The following is an 18471-nucleotide window of genomic DNA, read 5'->3' on the forward strand; positions in this document are numbered from 1 at the left end:
CTTTGGATTCTGTGTCTCCTTCTCTCTCTGCCCTTCCCCCGCTCATGCTATGTCTCCCTGTCTCTCAAAAAGGAATAAGTGTTAAAAAATTTTAAATTAAAAAAAAAAAAGAATTCTAACTTTGAGAAAAAAACACTTTTCCTTCCTAGAGCCAATTATGTAGAAGATTTTCTAGAAGCAGCCTCTATCAGGAAGAACTCAGACAAAGTCCCAACTCAGAGGGAAATACTCTCTGCGCCAGCCTGAGCCTGCCTTTCCACATGCTCTTCTGAAAGCACTTTCCCCCCAGAAAATTCCATGAGCGGAAGAGCTGGACTCCAACAGTGATCTCCTAAGACGAATCCTTCAGACACAAAGAAACACACACTGGTAATTTCACCTGTGGAGAACACTTAAGGTACAGGGTGAACCCACCCAAGCTCTGGAACCAGGCTGTCCAGGTTCCAATCCCAGCTGTGCCACGACCTACAAGTATGGCCTTTGCTTCTTTACTTGCAAAATGGGAATAAAAAGAGTATTTACCTCCTCGGGTGCTCGGGAGCACTAAAAGGGTCATACAAATAAAGTATCACCATTCTATATCATACATGGCCTGAAAGGTAATCCATAAATTCTGGCTTTTCCCTCCCCTGCTAAAGCTCTGGGAACTAGCAACAAGGGAAACAGTAATAATACAGCTAACATTTATAAATTACCATGTGCCAACCGCCAAATGCGTTTTAGATGTAAGTAAATCAATCAATCAATCAATCAATCCTCACAGCACTATCAGCAGGGTACTATTATTACTCCTGGAGGAACCTGCTACACAGACAGGTTAAGTGACTTGCCCAAGATCACACAGCTAGTAAGTAGTAAAAATCTCCCAGGCAACTGTTAAATCCTAAGTGTCACAAGATTTTCACAAAATATCTGAGGCTTGGCGTTAAAAGACCATGGGGCAGGGGAGCCTCGCTGTCCCTGAATGTGCTTTAATACACTTTTCTCACTTGGCTAATAGGAAGCCAGGCGTACCGGACAAGCACAGACTGGGTGAAAAGCCCAAGCCAGTATGTTCGCTGCCTGGTGGCCAGCTTTGTGCAGGCCCAGCAGGGAAAGAAAAGAAAGCCGGGGAGGTCTGGCCTTTGAAAGTCCTTTTCCAAAGTTTCGTGGAAGCTTCCAAAGCTTCATGTTTGAGATGCACACCTGCCACTCATTTGCAGAGAGCTTTTGGGTTAATGGTAAACTCCTAAGGCTATCAAGACCTAAAAAGGGCAAGGAAAACTGATCTAACAGTGCACAGGGGATAACAGAGACAGGTGAGCTGGGCAAAGAATCCTGTTAGGATGTCTGAGCCGTTAGGACACTGGCTAATGAAAACATGCTCTACTTACTTCAGAAAGCTACCTCCCTCCGCTTTGATGGGAAAGAGTGAGACCTCCTCCGTCAGTCCCCGAGGCCCCCGAGCCATGCCCCGGAGCTAACCTGAAGCACGGAGGTGTGTTGTACAGGGAGCCGTTTCCAGCCTGCACTTTGTAGTCCAGGACTGACGGGCACTCCCTGAGGGCGAACCCCAGCAGGTCATCACGGACGATCACCACCGTGACCCCGGCAGAGCCTACGTTCTTCTGGGCACCCGCAAAAATGACACCAAACTGAAAAAGAGAAGGCATGGTGTTTTAGATACACTTGGTCATTTTTCATAACTGTATTCAAATTTCCCAATGTCTTTCTAAAGTATGAGGAAGTGATTCTATCCTCATCTTGCTCAAAGTGCATTCTATTCTCTAAAGGCATCTCTGCCTGGGAGAGTTCAGAGGCCTGCAGGTTATACATGTCCCTGGTCCCACTCACCAGCAAGGGGCCAGCCCGAACCAATCACTACAAAGACCTTATACATATTCCTATCACTGTATATACGTCCTTTCTACACCCAAACCAATATTTAAAATGGGCCTGGGTGGCTCAGTCGGTTGAGTGTCCCAACTCTTGGTTTCAGCTCAGGACATGATCTCACAGTCCCATGAGTTCAACCTCCCCGTCAGGCTCTCGCTTAGGAGTCTCTCCCTTTCCTTCCCCACTCACACTGCCTCTGTCTCTCTCAAATAAATAAATAAATAAACCTTTCTTTAAAAAGTATAAAAAAATGGGGCTAACTGTTCTTGGTAACCAAAAGAAACACAGTTTTGAATGCATTCGTGTTTGTATAAAAGGACAATCGGAAGATGTTGAGAAATAATAGACAAGCTGCCTGAAAGAGAAGAAAGTTTAGGCAACAGATGTTTAAAGGAACTTCAGAAAATTTTGTCATGTAAGATCCAGAACCCTCTCCCACATCCTCCCATGAACGCTTTGAATGCTTTATAAATATCAAACGGCATCCCAAGGATAAGGAGGGAAGACAGCCGGGCCTGATAGGGAGTACTTTATAGGTGACACTGTTTAGAATTGCCAATGCGCGGCAACTGGTCATAAAAAGTGGATTATTCACAGAATGTGGTATAACCGCACAACGGAAGATTATTCAGCCTTAAAAAGGAATGAAGGTGCGACCCCTGCTACCGCGTGCATGACCCCCGAGGACATTTTAAGTGAAATGAACTTGACACAAAATGACAAATATTGCCTGAATCCCCTTCTATGAAGGACCCGGAAGAGTCCAATTCACAGAGGGTGGTGGCTACCAGGGCCTGGGGGACGACTGAGCAGAGTTTTGGCTTGGGAAGATAAAAAGTTCTAGAGACAGATGGTGATGCTGTTTGCACAACAGTGTGAATGTACTTAATGCTCCTGAACTATACACTCAGAAATGGTTAAGGTGGTAAATTTTATGTTATGTATATTTTACCATAATTTTTTTTTTTAAAGGCAGGCTACCATTTAGTGAGTTTGTTTTTAAATGCTTTAAAGGGGGCGCCCGGGTGGCTCAGTCGGCTGAGCTTCCAACTTTGGCTCAGGTCATGATTTCATGGTTCGTGGGTTCGAGCCCCCCATTGGGCTCTGTGCTAACGGCTCAAAGCCTGGAGCCTGCTTCAGATTCTGTGTCTCCGTCTCTCTCTCTGCCCTCTCCCGTTCACGTTCTGTCTCTCTCCCTCTCAAAAATAAAATAAGCATTTAAAAAAAAAAAAAAAAAGGAAATTCAGGGCGCCTAGGTGGCTCAGTCAATTGAGCATCTGACTTCAGCTCAGGTCATGATCTCGTGGTTTTTGAGTTCAAGATCCGCGCTGAGCTCTGTACTGACAGTTCAGAGCCTAGTGAGCCTGGTTCGGATTCTGTATGTATCTCTCTCTCTGCACCTCCCTGGTTAGCGCTCTATCTCTCTCTTTCTCTCAAAAATAAAAAAAAGTAAATGCTTTACTTTTTGCACCCCCTGGTTGCATTCAGCTGAGTGCTGTGCTCCCCCATCCACCCTGGTGTGCCACTAGGAAAGGCTATATGCCCTGTTGATGCTCTGGGAGTTGAGATGGGCTCACGGCCAGGTGCAGCTCCTTCACACATCCCCTGAGCTTGGATAATCTGCATTTTCCCTGGAAGACAGCAAGCTACTCCCACTGTGTTGGCCCAAACACTTCTAAGAGGGACCCTCGAAGGCAGATAAACTCCCCAAGGACTCCAGTGTGACCCTGTGAAGCAATCATTAACACGGGGTAACATCAAGATGTAAGCATTCTGACAACCCACAGGAAATAAGCAACTGTCGGCCCATCGCTGTGAGCTGCCCTGGCTTCGAGGTCTCTGCTGGCCCAAGATGCTCTGGGCCTTTCCGTGTCCTGGTACGTATGTTAAAATGCTCTCACGGAATCCGAGACACTGGGGTGCCCCCTCCAGGCCCTTTCACACTCTACCTTGGAAACATCCACTGGCTTGGATAGGAAGTTTGAGGACATGTCACAAACCAGCACTGCTCCCTCGACGTCTGGGATAAAGTCAAACTCCACTCCGTGCACAGTCTCGTTGGCACAGTAATATACATAGGAGGCATCGGGGCTCAGCTTCCAGGTACTTGGATCTGGAATTTCTACCACAGAAGAAAAGGTGGAGACTCTGGACTTTCATTCTGCCTTCCTTGTGTAGATGGGACTGACACACTTCCCCTAGCAGCGAAAGGCTCATCCCAAAGCCCTCCCAAGTGAAACCACCCTATCCATCTTGCATTATAATCCCCATCAACAACCTAAAAAGATTATGAATCCCACCCCTTTGACAGTTATTGGGGGTAACTCATCTTCAAGAATGGTGTGGTGGGTATTTGTCGAGTTTTTTCTCATTACCCAGCATCCATCTATCCTATGTCCACTGAGTTTCTTCTTGGGGCCCCAGCCTCCCCAGCTCAGCCCACGTAGCTCCAGTGTGGCCAATTCCACTTGCAGTCACATGACTGATTGGGAATGGAACACAGGAGATGTCAGACTCTAACTGGAAATGCTTGAGCAAAGGCACTGAAACTTGGGAGAACAGAAGGTCGGGAGCATCTTCTAAAAGGGAGTACAGCTTTTCCGACTGTGGAGCCACCACAGAGACGAGGGGAGACACCAGGACCTGCGGGCACTTGTTGGGGCCCTTGATCAAGCCATTCCTGAAGCCAATCAGTCTCTAGGTTTTCAGGTGAGAGAACCTATGAATACTCTTTCTGTAGCAGCCAGTGAACAATCTTAACAAGTCAACCATCCAGTCTGAATGGTACCAAACCAACTATTGACCAGAAGAAGGAATTAAAAACTGCTGGTTGCCCTTGGCGGGGGTAACCTGATATCTAAGGAGGGACTACCCACCCATCAGCATTTGTCAGCATCTCATTATCACTGTTGAACTCAGATCCCAGCACTTACTCGTGTAACTCCCAAGTTTGGGGTGGACAATATTCACGGTCCCAAACTTCTTGGCTTCTTCGGCGGCCTTAGCTGACCAAGATCCTGTCACCACATAGTCGGCACACCTTCCTGCTTTCAGGCCAATCAGGTTTAAGGGGACAGCACTGAACTGGCCAGACCCACCTCCTTGCACAAAAATCACCTTGTAGTTGTCTGGAACGGCTCTGGGCAGAAGCACATGTGACGGTAAACAGAGACACAAAGGGCGCAAGAATGAGTGATGCTCTCTACCAGCACTTTACCCTGGGTGGATATACTACAAGAAATATGGTAAAATCCTCCTGCGGCTTTGCCTTCCCCAATCCAGTCACTTATCTATTCCCTCCTTGGACAACCATTATCGGACTCTGTGTGGAAGCCTATGGGGAATATTTGGAGGGAAGTCAGTAACACCCTGCTGGTCATCTTGCTACTACTCTCAGACTACGTGGTTCAAGGGAGGCCAACCCTCGCTCCAGCAGAAGGGCACATGACCCGAGCTGGCCAGTGGGGTTTGGTTCTGAGACCTTTGCTCAAACTTCAGGAAAAGGGGAACGCTTTCTACTGAGGGAAAGGATAAACCGGCTAATCCTACAACCCCTGGTGGCCACCTGGTGAAGCCAACACCTAAAAAAGCAGAGCCAAAAGATGAAGATAAAGACCTTCCTGAACATCACCTAAATCACTCCTTCACTTTACAGTTACACACGGTAACACACCCCCTCTTTCACTTAAGCTAAGAGCTGGGCATCTGTCACTTACAACCAGAAGTCCTAAAAATAGATATGTGCTGGTCCTCGCTACAAACCAAGCGGACGGTGATAAGGATCGTAGATAACGTTTTAGGCCTAAGCATGTAATCACATACGGACATACATCAAGACTAACAGGGGGGCACCTGGGTGGCTCATTTGGTTAAGCGTGCAACTTCAGCTCAGGGCATGATCTCAAAGTTTGTGAGTTCAAGCCCTGCGTTGGGCTCTGTACTGACCGTGGAGAGCCTGGAGCCCACTCTGAGTTCTGTGTTTTCCCCTCTCTCTCTGCCCCTTCCTCAGCCCAGCTCACACTCTGTCTCTCACTCAAAAATAAATAAACATTAAAAAAAAAAAGACTAACAGGGAAATTTCTGGACTCCAGCATAGAAAATGAAGATGATGGTTGGAATGGCTCTAGGCACTAAGAGAAGGCCAGCTCCAGAGGGACTAGGCCATGGAAACTGGACCCAAACCTTTGAGTAAGGTCAGAGCTTGGAAACAGGTATATGGAAGGCAGATGGCTACAGACAGGCCCAGCACCAAGGTAAGAACCAAAGGGCAGGGCAACCCGAGAGGGTCCTGGGGAATGGGTGCTGTGCAAATATCTGGTCCTGAACTATGTCTGCCTGTGATCATCCAGTGCCTACTGCCAGGTCTCATTGAGAGGTTCTAAACATGAGGTTCTCAGCAGCTGAGAGGGTTCCAGGTCTATGTTATTCAGATGCCAGACAGATAAGAAGGCCAACACCTGGATGGAAGGACAGCAGATAGAGACAGAGCAGACAGGGGTACAAGGTAGGCACTTGGTTAGGAGAATAAAGGACAGGCCCATAAACTGAACTGAGAGTCCAGTCCCAGGAGGCTCACAGCCCACATCTTCTGGGGCCAAGGTTCCATGAAGCACAGGATTATGCTGTGGACAGGACACGGGACCCAGCAGGCAGACCCGGTGAGTGAAGTCACGCGAACGATTACTGGTTCTGACCACTCACATTGCACTGGGCTTCTAGGGGCTCCTCACAAAAGTGTCCCCAAGCCTGCCCCATCTTGAAGCGTTTCATCAAGGCAATTTAAAAGGAAGTAGTCCATATAATTCCAATCTTGTTAATGAAATAATGCAAACATGAACCCTAAAATATTAATAATAATTACCTCTGACTGATAGGGTTATGGATAGTTTAATTCTATCCATAGTTTAACTATCCAGTAGTTTAAATTCTAGTTTAATTTGTGATATTCAGGTTTTCCCCTAAACTTTCTACCATGAACATGCACCAGTTCTATGAGCAGAACGAAAATGTGGATTCCCCCCCCACCCAAGATTACCATATTCATAACATTTATGTGAATATGTGTAGATAATATATCTCTCATTTAAACAGCAATCTATTTACAAGTAAGGTTTCCTCTGGGTAAGGAGAATGGTACAGATAAGCTAAGAGGGACCACCCGAGAAGTTCCTGGAGTGAAGAACTCTTAAAATTACCCAAAAAGTTTGCAAAAGATGAAGTTTCTACAGAGATTCTGATTCAGCTGGGCTAGAGAGGGGGCCCTGCACTTAAATTTTTTAATACCTCCCCGCAGCCAGGTGATTCTGACAGGTGGTCTGAGACCCACATTTTTAAGAGCCAGTAAACTAACCAAGATGACCATTTCTTTGTTATCTAAATTCCTATTAAGCCTGAAAAATCTTTCTTAGATATAATGATTCCAAATCTTTGGAAACACCACATAAAATAAAAACACACAAACACAGGACAGCAAACAAACAAAAAAAAGCATGATGTACTAATTTAGTGACTTTGGGAGAATCTTTAAAAGATTATTTTTAATTATGAAATATTCTTAACACACAGCAGAGTAAATACTATAACAGACACCCAGGTATGTGGATTATCAAACAAAAGTAACGAATTTGGTCTTTAAAATTTTGAACTTACAACAATTCCCGCACAAGATTCTCTGTGTTGTTAATAATCTTGGCAAAATCTGATGACCTGTGGCTCATTTCTGTGGAAGGAAAGAAAAACAAGAAAACGCAGTTCCAGTTCAAAACCAAATGAAAAGAAGAAACTTTAGAAGCAAGTGCACAATTTGCAAATAAAATAATAACAGGAAATTGCAGTGATTTTGCAAATTGTGGGCCAAGGCTCACTTAGTTTAGGGGAAAAATCCAAACTGATTTTCCAATTGCAAACATTTGAGCCTTACAGCCACAGCAGAATGATTTTTCAAGTCACATACTCATTGAATGAGCCATTTACTAATTCATCCTTCCGTCCCTGTGATTTCTCACAAACACGAACCCATGCACAAAGGCTACCCCCGAGAACAGCAGCACAAATTTCCGCACTGCGGCTCTCATTTCACAGAAACCCAAGTATTCGTCCCAAACCCACAGGAACAAAATTTAATAGCAACAAGCATGCAGTTAACCCTATGATCTCTTAATACTATGTGGCCTTTGGAATTACCTAACAAGAAAAAGGACATTAAATTTTCAAGAGGAAATTTTTAAATTCCAAGGTTCTCTTCCTCAATAATGTAAGGGAAACTTAATGAAATTATTAACGCGCAAGATCTTGAGCAAAGGCTTGTAGACCTTTAAACATTTACTGAGTTCATTTGTAAGTATAGCCCAGGCTGTACAATGAATGTGAGGCAATACTATAAAGGTTCAGAGCATGGTGAGGCATGGGATCTCCGATGCTATCAACAGCAAAAACCAACCATGAAAGGGTAAGCGGAGAGGCAAGAACCCCTCACCAGCATGGGTACTAATTTCAAAACTGCTTCCATCAATCATGCGACCAAAATTACTAAAACTTAAAAATAGATCTACAAAGGCCTAAAGGAAGACCGAGGGGAAAAAATTCGAGGCTTGATGCATTTTAATCAGTTTCCTTTGGAACCTGGATATTCAGAATCAAAAAGTAAATCTTACCAAGAACACTAATCCCAATTCCTTTGTAGTCTAATAATTCCTTTTGTATCTCTAACAATACCTAGGAAAAAACAAGAGAAAATAAAATGATTTGGATATTCTGTGCAGAGCACTCCCTCTGGACATCAAAGAGAGGGAGTCCACCCACAGGGCCTGTGAGGTCCAGAAGCTTCTGTCGTGCCCACGGCCAATCCCCTTCCTCCCACCCAGCCCACAGAGCCCTGCTAATGCAATTTACACACAAGTTAAGTGTGAAATTATGTGATGCGATTGATGTTAAAATACAGCTTTTCTGGGGCACCTGGGTGGCTCAATCAGTTGTGCATCAGACTCTTGTTTTCAGCTCAGGTCAAGATCTCATGGTTCATGAGATCGAGACCTGCGTCGGGTTCCACACTAATGGCACGGAGCCTGCTTGGGATTCTCTCTTCCTCTCTGCCCCTCTCCCAACTTGCTCTCTATACTCTCTCTCTCAAAATAAATAAAAATAAACTCAAAAAAAAAAACAGCTTTTCCAAAAGCATGAATTTATTTAGGTATAAAAATTCACCTGGATTCAAAAAATAAAGTTCAAATAAAGAATTTTTCTGATGACAACCCTCAGCTGTCAAGATAAGACCTTTGGGAAAAAACGGACGCGCTAGAAAATATCCCCTCCACTATCACATTTCTCACTCTGAATGCAGAAACACAACAAAATGCATAAAGTTCTGGGTTCAAGGAAAAACAAAAAAAGTCGGTGAGGCTGAAATTAAACTGATAACTCAATTTTCCATCTTTTTAGTCTAAGGTGCTCAAATGGAACAGGGTGGGTGTGCGGGAATTAGGAAGAGCCTGCTGTGAATGAAGGGGCTCCTGGGTGGCTGTTGGTTAAGCGCTGGACTCTTGATTTGGGCTCAGGTCCTAATCTCACCGGTTCCTGAGATCCAGTCCCCTGTTGGGCTCCGGGAAGCCTGCTTAGGAGCACGTGCTCTCTCTCAAAATAAATGAACATTTAAAAAAAACAAAAAAGAAACACCTGTTGTGAAAGATCAATGGGCAGGGGAGGTAATGACATACCGACAGAGCCATGAGGGGGATATTCCTATCCCCAATGTGCAGATGAGTAATATCAGCCAAGGCTCTGAGGGCTATGCAACTGGCCAGCCCTTTGACCCCTCTACTAAGATTACTGCAGTCCCTTAACCACATTCTACCTTACAGGGACAACTGGGCAGGGGAGACCCAATTTACCACCAATCCCAAAGAGTCAGGAAATGGGGCACGGCTCACCAAACCTTACAAAACACAGCTGGCTTGGGGGGGAGCCCCATTGATGTTTTGTTCCTCCAAAGTAAGTAAAATGCAAGTAACTACACACTGAAAAAAAACAAAAAAACACCAATCCTTTATTTATTTTTCTTAAAGAAGGAAGATAAAATCCTATCAGAGATGAATGTTAAAGTGTGAAATGACATGATATCTGGAATTGGCTTTATTGTTTATTAATTTTTTTTAATGTTTAATTATTTTTGAGAGAGAGAGAGAGAGATACAGAGAGCAAGCGAATGGTGGGGGCAGAGAGACAAGGAGACACAGAATCCGAAGCAGGCTCCAGGCTCTGAGCTGTCAGCACAGAGCCCGATATGGGGCTCGGAGCCTAGAACCATGAAATCATGACCTGAGCCGAAGTCAGACATTCTACTGACTGAGCCACCCAGGCGTTCCTGGAATTGGCGTTATTATTTTTTTTTATTAAATTTTGTTTAATGTTTATTTATTTTTGAGAGAGAGAGAGATACAGAGCACAAGCAAAGGGTAGGGGCAGAGAGACAGGGAGACACAGAATCCAAAGCAGGCTCCAGGCTCTGAGCTGTCAGCACAGAGCCCGACGTGGGGCTCGGATCCAACCAAGAACCATGAGATCACGACCTGAGCTGAAGTCAGACGCTCTACTGACTGAACCACGCAGGCGCCCCTAGAATTGGCTTTAAAATCATCCCAGAGCCGGTGGGGAGTAAGAGCGTGCTGGAGGAGGGAGTACTGAAACAAGCAAGACTGGCAAAACGTCCACAGAATTCAAAATCCTCAGAGATGGGTCCATGGATTTCACTGTATTATTCCCTCTCTACCTTTGTGTATGTGCAAACTGTCATGAAGTACAAAGAAAGGGAAAAAATGCCCTGAAAACATACATTAAACAGGTGAGATAAGCCCTCTGTAGAGGCATCCTGCCATCAGAGGTTTCCTCGAAAGACAGAGGCTAAAACAGGACGGTCATAAAACAATCTAAACTGCAGTGTAATTTGTCTAAAAAAAAAAAAAAAAAACTTTTTGAGAGAGAGAGTGCGCACACGCACAAGCAAGAGTGAGGGGCAGCAGGAGACAGAATCTTAAGCAATCTCCACATTCAGAGCAGAGTCTGATGCCGGGCTCCATCCCACCAACGTGAAATGATGGCCTGAGCTGAAATCACGAGTCCGATGCTCAAGGACTGAGCCACCCTGATGCCCCTGAAAAAAAACAACATTTTAACAATAAAGAATTAAACAAAAGGTTCCTTTGGCAAGGGCGGGGAGGGGGGGATGTCAAGAATTTGTCATTGTTGGGACACCTGGCAGCTTGGTCAGAGAGCATGACACTCTTGATTTTTAGGTCGTGAGTTCAAGCCCCACTTTGGGTATAGAGATTACTTTCAAAAAAGAAAAGAAAGAAATCATAAAACCTAGCATTAGAAAAAAGGATTTGTCATTATTCTGTAAACTACCGGATGCTTATTAGCACTGGCTGAACAAATAAACTTTAGTGAATCCATCTTTGAACTCCTGTTTAAGACTGGATTTCTCACAAAATAGATGAACACCGGAGAAGAGAAATAAAAATAAAACAAGATAAAAACAGAGAGGGAGGCAAACCATAAGAGACTCTTAAATATGGAGAACAAACTGAGGGTTGCTGGAAGGGAGCTACGTGGGGGATGGGCTAAATGGGTGAGGGGCATTAAGGAGGGCACTTGCGATGAGCACTGGGTGTTATATGTAAATGATGAATGACTAAATTCTACTCCTGAAACCAATACTACACTAAATGTTAACTAACTTGAATTTAAATAAAATCTTGGACAAACAACAACAAAAAAGACTGGATTTCTCTTACAGACAGTATCCCCTAAAATGAGGTTATAACCCAAATCATTACAAAGAGTTTTAAAAGACTTCTACCCCAAAAATCATGCCCCTCTACTCCAGTGGAGTTTCTTTAGCTGCAGAGTACAATTGCTTTTGTGGGTCACAACTAACTTTTTTAAAGTTTATTTATTTATTTTGAGAGAGAGACAGTGAGCAGAGAAAGGCCAAAGAGAAAGGGAGAGAGAGAATCCCAAGCAGACTCTGTGCTGTCAGCACAGAGCCCAACACGGGGCTTGAACCCACGAACCGGGAGATCATGACCTAAGCGGCTATCAAGAGTCAGACACTTAACGGACTGAGCCACCCAGGTGCTCCTCACAACTAATTTTTTAAATGAAATAGACTAGAGTGGAATAGAATACAAAACTATGTATGTTGTAGTTATTTAGGCCAAATATTTCATAAGACCTTAATATAAGGCTTTCATTATAATTATATGCATATATTTTGTCATTTTGTAAAATATATTTTTCATTGTGGTCACAGTCAACAGTAAAGTTTGAAAACCTTCTCTAATCCTAACAATTCAATGAAATCAAAACTCATAAAAAGCAACATCTGCCCACTTCCTTCCGCCCACCCCCTCCCCACCCAGAGAGGGCATCTGAGGGCAAAAATCTTCCCAGGGAAACAATAATTACGTTACTGATGATCACAACTGCCATTTTAAAAAATGCATAAAGAAACTGCACAAGGAGGGGTGCCTGGCTGGCTCAATGGGTAGAGCACGGGACTCTTGATCTCAGGGGGCCTGAGTTCGAGCCCCATGGGGGTGGGGAGAGATTACTTAAAAAAAAAAAAAGAAAGAAAGAAAGAAACTGCACAAGGAACAAATAGAAGATTCCAAAACAGAGAAGGGACAAAGGTGAGGCAGGTACAAGAAACGTTTGCACAGCTCTGACAGGGAAGGAATCTCGCCTAAAACCGACTGTAATAGGTGAGAAAAAACAAGCCCTGTTCTCTCAGCTACCGCGAGCCCTGCCCCTAGAAATGCAAGAAATCCTTTCCCTTCTAAAATTGTAAGATTCTCTGTTCGTACAACACAGAGGAGGCTCTATCCCGGGGAGATTTCTACTCTGTTCAACAATAGATAATTGTAAAGCACTTGGCTATGCCTCATGTTGCAACAACATATTATCAGTCATTCTGGTTAGAAAAATAAAAATATAACAGCAGCGATAGCAGTTTGTCATTCAAGGCAAATCACAAACTGCCTTCTTCACAACTGGGGAGTGGAGGGGGGGGTGATGGGGAAAGGAGGAATGGGTGTTGGGGGAGGAGGTGGAAGCTGGCATGGTGCCTAGGAAGGCAGGGAGTCAGTTCCACTAGGACTTGAAAAGTCTGGTTGTGGCCCCAGGGAGAATTCAATCATCCCATTTCCTCCAAAACAAAGTGAAGCTAACTGGGCAAGCAGCCCAAAGCCTAACAGAATTTGAATACTCGAATGCTTTTAGGAAACAAGCCAGTTTAAAAAAAAAAAAAAAAAACCTACGCGTGGAACAGAGCTGAAATAAAGGTGGCGGGGGGGCGGGGGGGGCAGCTTCTCTAGGGGAACAAGGAAAGGGTGGACTGAAGGCTTTCAGATTTACATTTCTGAAAAGCAACGTTCCCAAGTGCCGGCTAAACCAAACACTCCCTACAAGGAGGGGTCATGCGCGGGACTCCAGTTTGCCATCCCCTCCAGTTAACGCGATCCTCATTCACCATTCATTCAAAGTATCCATTCACAGATCCACTCGGCACTGCCTGGCTCTCAATGCCGGCCGGGCAAGGCGAACGCAGAGATGAGAGCTCTTGCCTTCCCGCCGCGCCCCGGGCCCAGCCCAGGAGAAGGCACAGCACCGGAGTCTGCAGGTGCGCCGCACGGGCGAGCCGAGTCGTGCACGCCGCGCCCAGGGCAGTCGGCGCCAGGGGCAGCTGTAGAAGCAAGTCGCCGAGTTTCCTTTCCCCCAGATGCATTCTTCCAGAAGCCCACTTGCGAGGGATCCTGAACTGGGCATGCACTCTGTTGCAGAACGCTCGGAAGACTCCGAGCCGGGAGAGGGGATCCGAGCGCCCCGCCTCGGAGATACACTGCGAACCGCGCGCGCTCCCGCCCGCACCGCACTCTCGGCTAGCGCTCGTGGGGACTTACCGAGCGCGGCAGCTTGGCAGGCCCGGGCCCGAAGTTGACCACCTGCCTCCGGGCGCTCATGATGCGGCCGCGCAGGAGGCGAGGGAAAACGAGAGAACTGACCGCGTGGGCAGCGCAAGTCTACTGCTGGCTCAGACCTTCTGCCTCCTCCCAGCGCCCAGTCGGCGCCCCCATTGGCCCGCGCTGTCGCAGGCCCTGCGCTAATTGGTTCGCGCTACGGGGCTCGCATCCCCATTGGTCATGCGCCTCAGCCAAGGCCCAGGAGCAGTTGCTCCTCCTCTCGTCTACTGCCTCAGCTCCTCTCTTTCTGATCAGTGCAAGGCGCGCGGGAGATTGCACCAGCCGCCCAGCTCGGCAGAGTGCCCGCCCTAGGGTCGTGGGCGGCGGGAAAGGGCTGCCCCTGCCAACGTGGGTTCGTGCTTCTGCGGCCTGGATCCGGACCGTTTCCGCCTCCAACCGCAGCCCCTCTCTCTTGGTCGCACTGGGAGACGTGGAGCAAATCCTTCCCCAATCCAACCACTTCACCCGCCCCTGGTCTGGGCTCTGATGCATGCTTCGGAACCAGCGGTTACTAATTCACGAAACTTTTCTAAGCGCCCCCCACCAGCCCCGGATGCCGCATTGGAGAGGCAGGGCTCTCAAGAATGGAACTACAGGGTGAAGGGTGGACGGACGGGAGGGGGAGTGCGGGGGGAGGGGCAATGAGATTCCCTGCATGGATAGATGGACCAGGAGTTCCTGCAGAATGAAAGGATGGAGCGGCCAAGCACTCGAGGAGGAGCACTGGCCTGGGAAACCTGGATCTCCCCACCCCCCACCCCCCACCCCCCCAGGCAAGTCCTTTCAAGTTGCTGATTCTCCATTTCCTTTTGTGAAAAGAGCGAGTACGAACCTGGCATTAGCTCTCAGGTTGCACCGGTGCTGACAAGCTGTCGGTTTAGAAACGTGAGGAGATATTAACGGCAATGCGAAACCACTAGGGAGTCAGTGCAAGCCTAGGGAGAGGCCCAGAGTCAGTCTGCAGCCCAAGCCAAGCCGGGCGCCAGGCCAGCGCTGCTCAAACTTTTCCACAGACGCATCCTTCTCAAGAGAACTCCCGTGGAGACCCGCATGGTGCTCTGAAACAGGGAGGCCCCCGTTCCCCCACAAGAAAGACATTTCTTTGGATTCTGGAATTTCATTATTTTTTGAACTGCGAAGTCTGCTTTCTACTCCATAATTTAACCTAGTTTCTTTGAATATAAAAAATGTTACCAAATCTTTGAGCAAAACTAGTGCTCCAGGAATACACACTGGGGCTTCCTGTAACACCACCCACAGGGGGACCTACCGCCCCACTTGAAAAGGCTTGTAAGATGACTGGGTTTTTTTGGCTTTTGTTTGTTTTTTGTGGTATGTGGGTGGGATGGGGCTGGGGGTGGAGGTCCTGCTTTGGATTTGTGAGTTGGAGGGCAAAATTTCTAGAAAAAGCTCAAATGAACAAGGTCACTGCCTTCCACAGCACCCTCATTTAAGAAATTGAAAAACTGAGTAAAAAGGTGTGAATCTCAGTCCATAAACTAAGATGTGCAAGAATAGTCACGCATCCATTATTTTATATAAAGACTTATCTATAGACCCTGAGCAGCCAATCCACTGAAGGAGTGGGGGAGCTGGCCTTCCTCCTTCCTGGAGTCCCTAACCACAGGGATTTACATGGCCCTACGGTGTGGGATGGAGAGGGGAGCACCCAGCCATTTGGTCTCCATCCCCCCAAATTTGGCTGAGTTGTCTCCACTATTCAGGTTTATATGGCTGCTTCAGTCAATTAAACCACGTCTATGTCCCACAAGGAACACAGGAAATTCGGGTGGGCTGGAGGTGGCAATCATCCTATCGCCCGAGACAGGCCACGAGGTCATTCTTTCTAGGGCTTTCCAGTTTCTGAGATGATATTACAGGGAACTGAGGCACACAGACCCTCTGCCCAAGCAGGTACTGCTGACCTCTGGCTCTCTCTCTCTGTCTCTCTTCCTCCCAGCCCAAGGGAATCTCTTTTTCATTCTAGAGAGAATCCACTTCTTTCTGTTTCTTCCTCACACGCTGGGCACAAATACCTTAATTCTGCACCACAAATTCCAGTGTATCCTGGGCCACTTGGGAATAGAAAGGTGGTGGTGAAATTGTGGTGAGTTGGAACGTGCACCCGTTTGTGCAGGAGTTGCACAGGCCCACCACACGTTCCTGCTTTCCTTCCATGGAACAGAGTCGTCGCCAGGAAGTGGTGGCCCAGCCAGTCTCCTCATTTCCCAGCGTCCAGGCAGATGGCGTGCCTGGGTCCCATCAGTGGAATGGAACCGAGGATGTCCCCCTTTCCGGGGTGGGGAAATGGTGTGTTTCTGCACTTCTTTTCCCCACTCCATAGGCTGAAATCAGAGACTCTGTGGTCCCCGGAGATGGTGGAGACACAGAAAGGAAGGATCTCCATCCAGTCTCTGTATCACCGACTCCGGGCTTGTTATTCACAATCGAGAAAGTATCTCTTCTTTTGTGTCGTGCCACTGAAATCCGAGGGGCTTTTTGTTCCGGTGGCTCATGTTATCCTAATTAATACCCCACTCTCCACACGACAGCTGCAGCTCAGGTCCAGCTGTTGTTGCCAAACGGGCAAAGTTGATGGAGCTGTCTTCCCATTTATAAGGAAAAACCAGAAACCCAGATGTTGACGTGATGTTTTCCAATTTTTAAACGTCTCCGAATTTAAACTTCAGAACGCACTGTACAGGTCAATATTGTTAAGGGGTCCCGCCTAGATTCCCTCCAGGCCTGATTCAGCTTGCTGGCCACCAGCTCTCCTTCTAACGACTGCTTTACAGTATTCTGCCACATAATTCCCTCCTTCAGCGAGGAATACACTCTGCTCCCTGCTTGAATGAGAGAACGAGAAAAGAAAAAAAACCACTGGGAAATGTAATTTAATCTCAAAATATCCCTCTGTCACCCTTGCCTATCTTGCAGTGCAGACGTATAAAGACAGCCCAGGGGATTCCTGCATTTCAGGAGGGCCCCTCCCTTCTTAGTAGGCTCTCACTGAGGTTAAAAGCAGCTTCTTTATGAAAGATGTATTTTGCAAATGTCAGTTTCACAGGTGTTATTTCTTGAGCCCTTACTGTACATATGTGAATGTGCCGCTATTTCCAGTCGGGTTGGCCATCCCATTTAGAGGGGAAGGAGAAAAGGGGCGCCTGGGTGACTCAGGCAGTTGAGCATCTGACTCTTGATTTCAGCTCAGGTCATGATTTCACAGCTCATGAGTTCGAACCCCCGAGTCAAGCTACACGCTGACAGAGCCTGCTTGGGATTCTCTCTCTCTCTTCCTCTCTCTCTCCCCCACTCAGGCGTTCTCTCTCTCTCTCTCAGAATAAATAAACACACTTTAAAAAAAAGAGGGCAAGGAGAAGAGAACTGAACAGAAAAGAAACCTGTTGGGAATGAGGGAAGAGTATTTCTGTTGCCCTTTTCTGTAGTTGGAGCTGAAGATCCTTTTCTGTTATTACTCCTGGAGGAAATGAGGGACAGGACAAGGGACTCAAACAAAAAGTCAAAATCCTATAACACTCTTCATTCTGACCCCAAAAGGTGGGAAAAGTTACTCACCCTGCTTACTTTACGACCTCAGTTTATTCCCTCTCCCTACTTCACTGCATTTTAAAAATTTGTGATAAAACATACATAACAGAAAAGTTACCATTTTAACCATTTTTAAGGGTACAGCTCAGTGGCATTAGTACATTAAGTGTTGCACAACCGTCACCACTGTCCATTTCCAGACTTTTTCGTCTTCCCAACTGAAACTCTGATTATCCATCAATAAGTCCCCACTCCCCTTTCCCCTAGCCCCCATAAATCACTGTTCTTTCTGTTTCTATCCATGTGGCTGCTCTGAGTACCTCTCATAAGGGGAACACGGTGTGGGAAACAAAGGCAAAAGAAAAAAATTAAATTTCCTTACAACTTTACAAGTCCTTGAGACAGGCAGAATGACCTTGCTCTAGGAACTCAGCAGTCTGGATGTTGACACTTTGTTAAGGGCAAAAGGCAATCTTAGCTTAACATTATCCTGACCTCCAGATTCTTGTAAGTTTCTTTTAACATATACAAATTCCTTTGGAAACTTCCTTTATCTCAAATCCCTCCAAGATATATGTTAGCAACCATTCTCCAAGCATCTGGACCACTGATATACATATGAATGGTCTCATGACTGAGGTTTCATTAGACAGTAACAAATGACCTTTTCCTAACAGCTCTAGCCCCCTCAAGGTCCTGGAAACATTTCTTCCAATATTCCTTAGAGACTTACGCTATCCCTAACCCTCTCCCAACTTGTAAGTATATAATCAGTCGTTCCTCACAACCCCAGTGCAGCTCTTTCTGCCCATGAGTCCTATCCCTGTGCTTTTAATAAACCGAAGACATCTCAAGAATTCTTTCTTGACCGTTTCTGCCAAACCCCAATATTTCCACATCTGAACATACAGAATTTGTCTTTTGTGACCAGCTTATGTCACTTAACACAATGTATTCAAGGTTCATCCATTTTGCTTTATTTATTTTTTTTATATATCTTTTTTAAAGTAGACTTTATCTTTAGAGCAGTTTT

At 46.2% G+C, this 18471-nt stretch overlaps 1 protein-coding gene across 1 annotated transcript in view; it reads right to left on the reverse strand.

Moving 5' to 3' along the window:
* LOC131492035 (phosphoserine aminotransferase) overlaps positions 1-13984 on the reverse strand; it is a 33097-nt gene extending 19113 nt beyond the window's left edge. Inside the window, exons 1-6 of the mRNA XM_058695642.1 lie at positions 13830-13984; positions 8529-8589; positions 7525-7594; positions 4809-5014; positions 3825-3997; positions 1465-1634 (exon numbers count right to left, since the gene is read on the reverse strand). Coding sequence (XP_058551625.1) covers positions 1465-1634; positions 3825-3997; positions 4809-5014; positions 7525-7594; positions 8529-8589; positions 13830-13889 — 740 coding nt within the window. The 5' untranslated portion in view covers positions 13890-13984. The remainder of the gene's footprint in view (positions 1-1464; positions 1635-3824; positions 3998-4808; positions 5015-7524; positions 7595-8528; positions 8590-13829) is intronic.
* Positions 13985-18471: the final 4487 nt, after the last annotated feature.

Source organism: Neofelis nebulosa, chromosome 12 (genome assembly GCF_028018385.1).
Source record: "Neofelis nebulosa isolate mNeoNeb1 chromosome 12, mNeoNeb1.pri, whole genome shotgun sequence".
Lineage (NCBI taxonomy): Eukaryota > Metazoa > Chordata > Mammalia > Carnivora > Felidae > Neofelis > Neofelis nebulosa.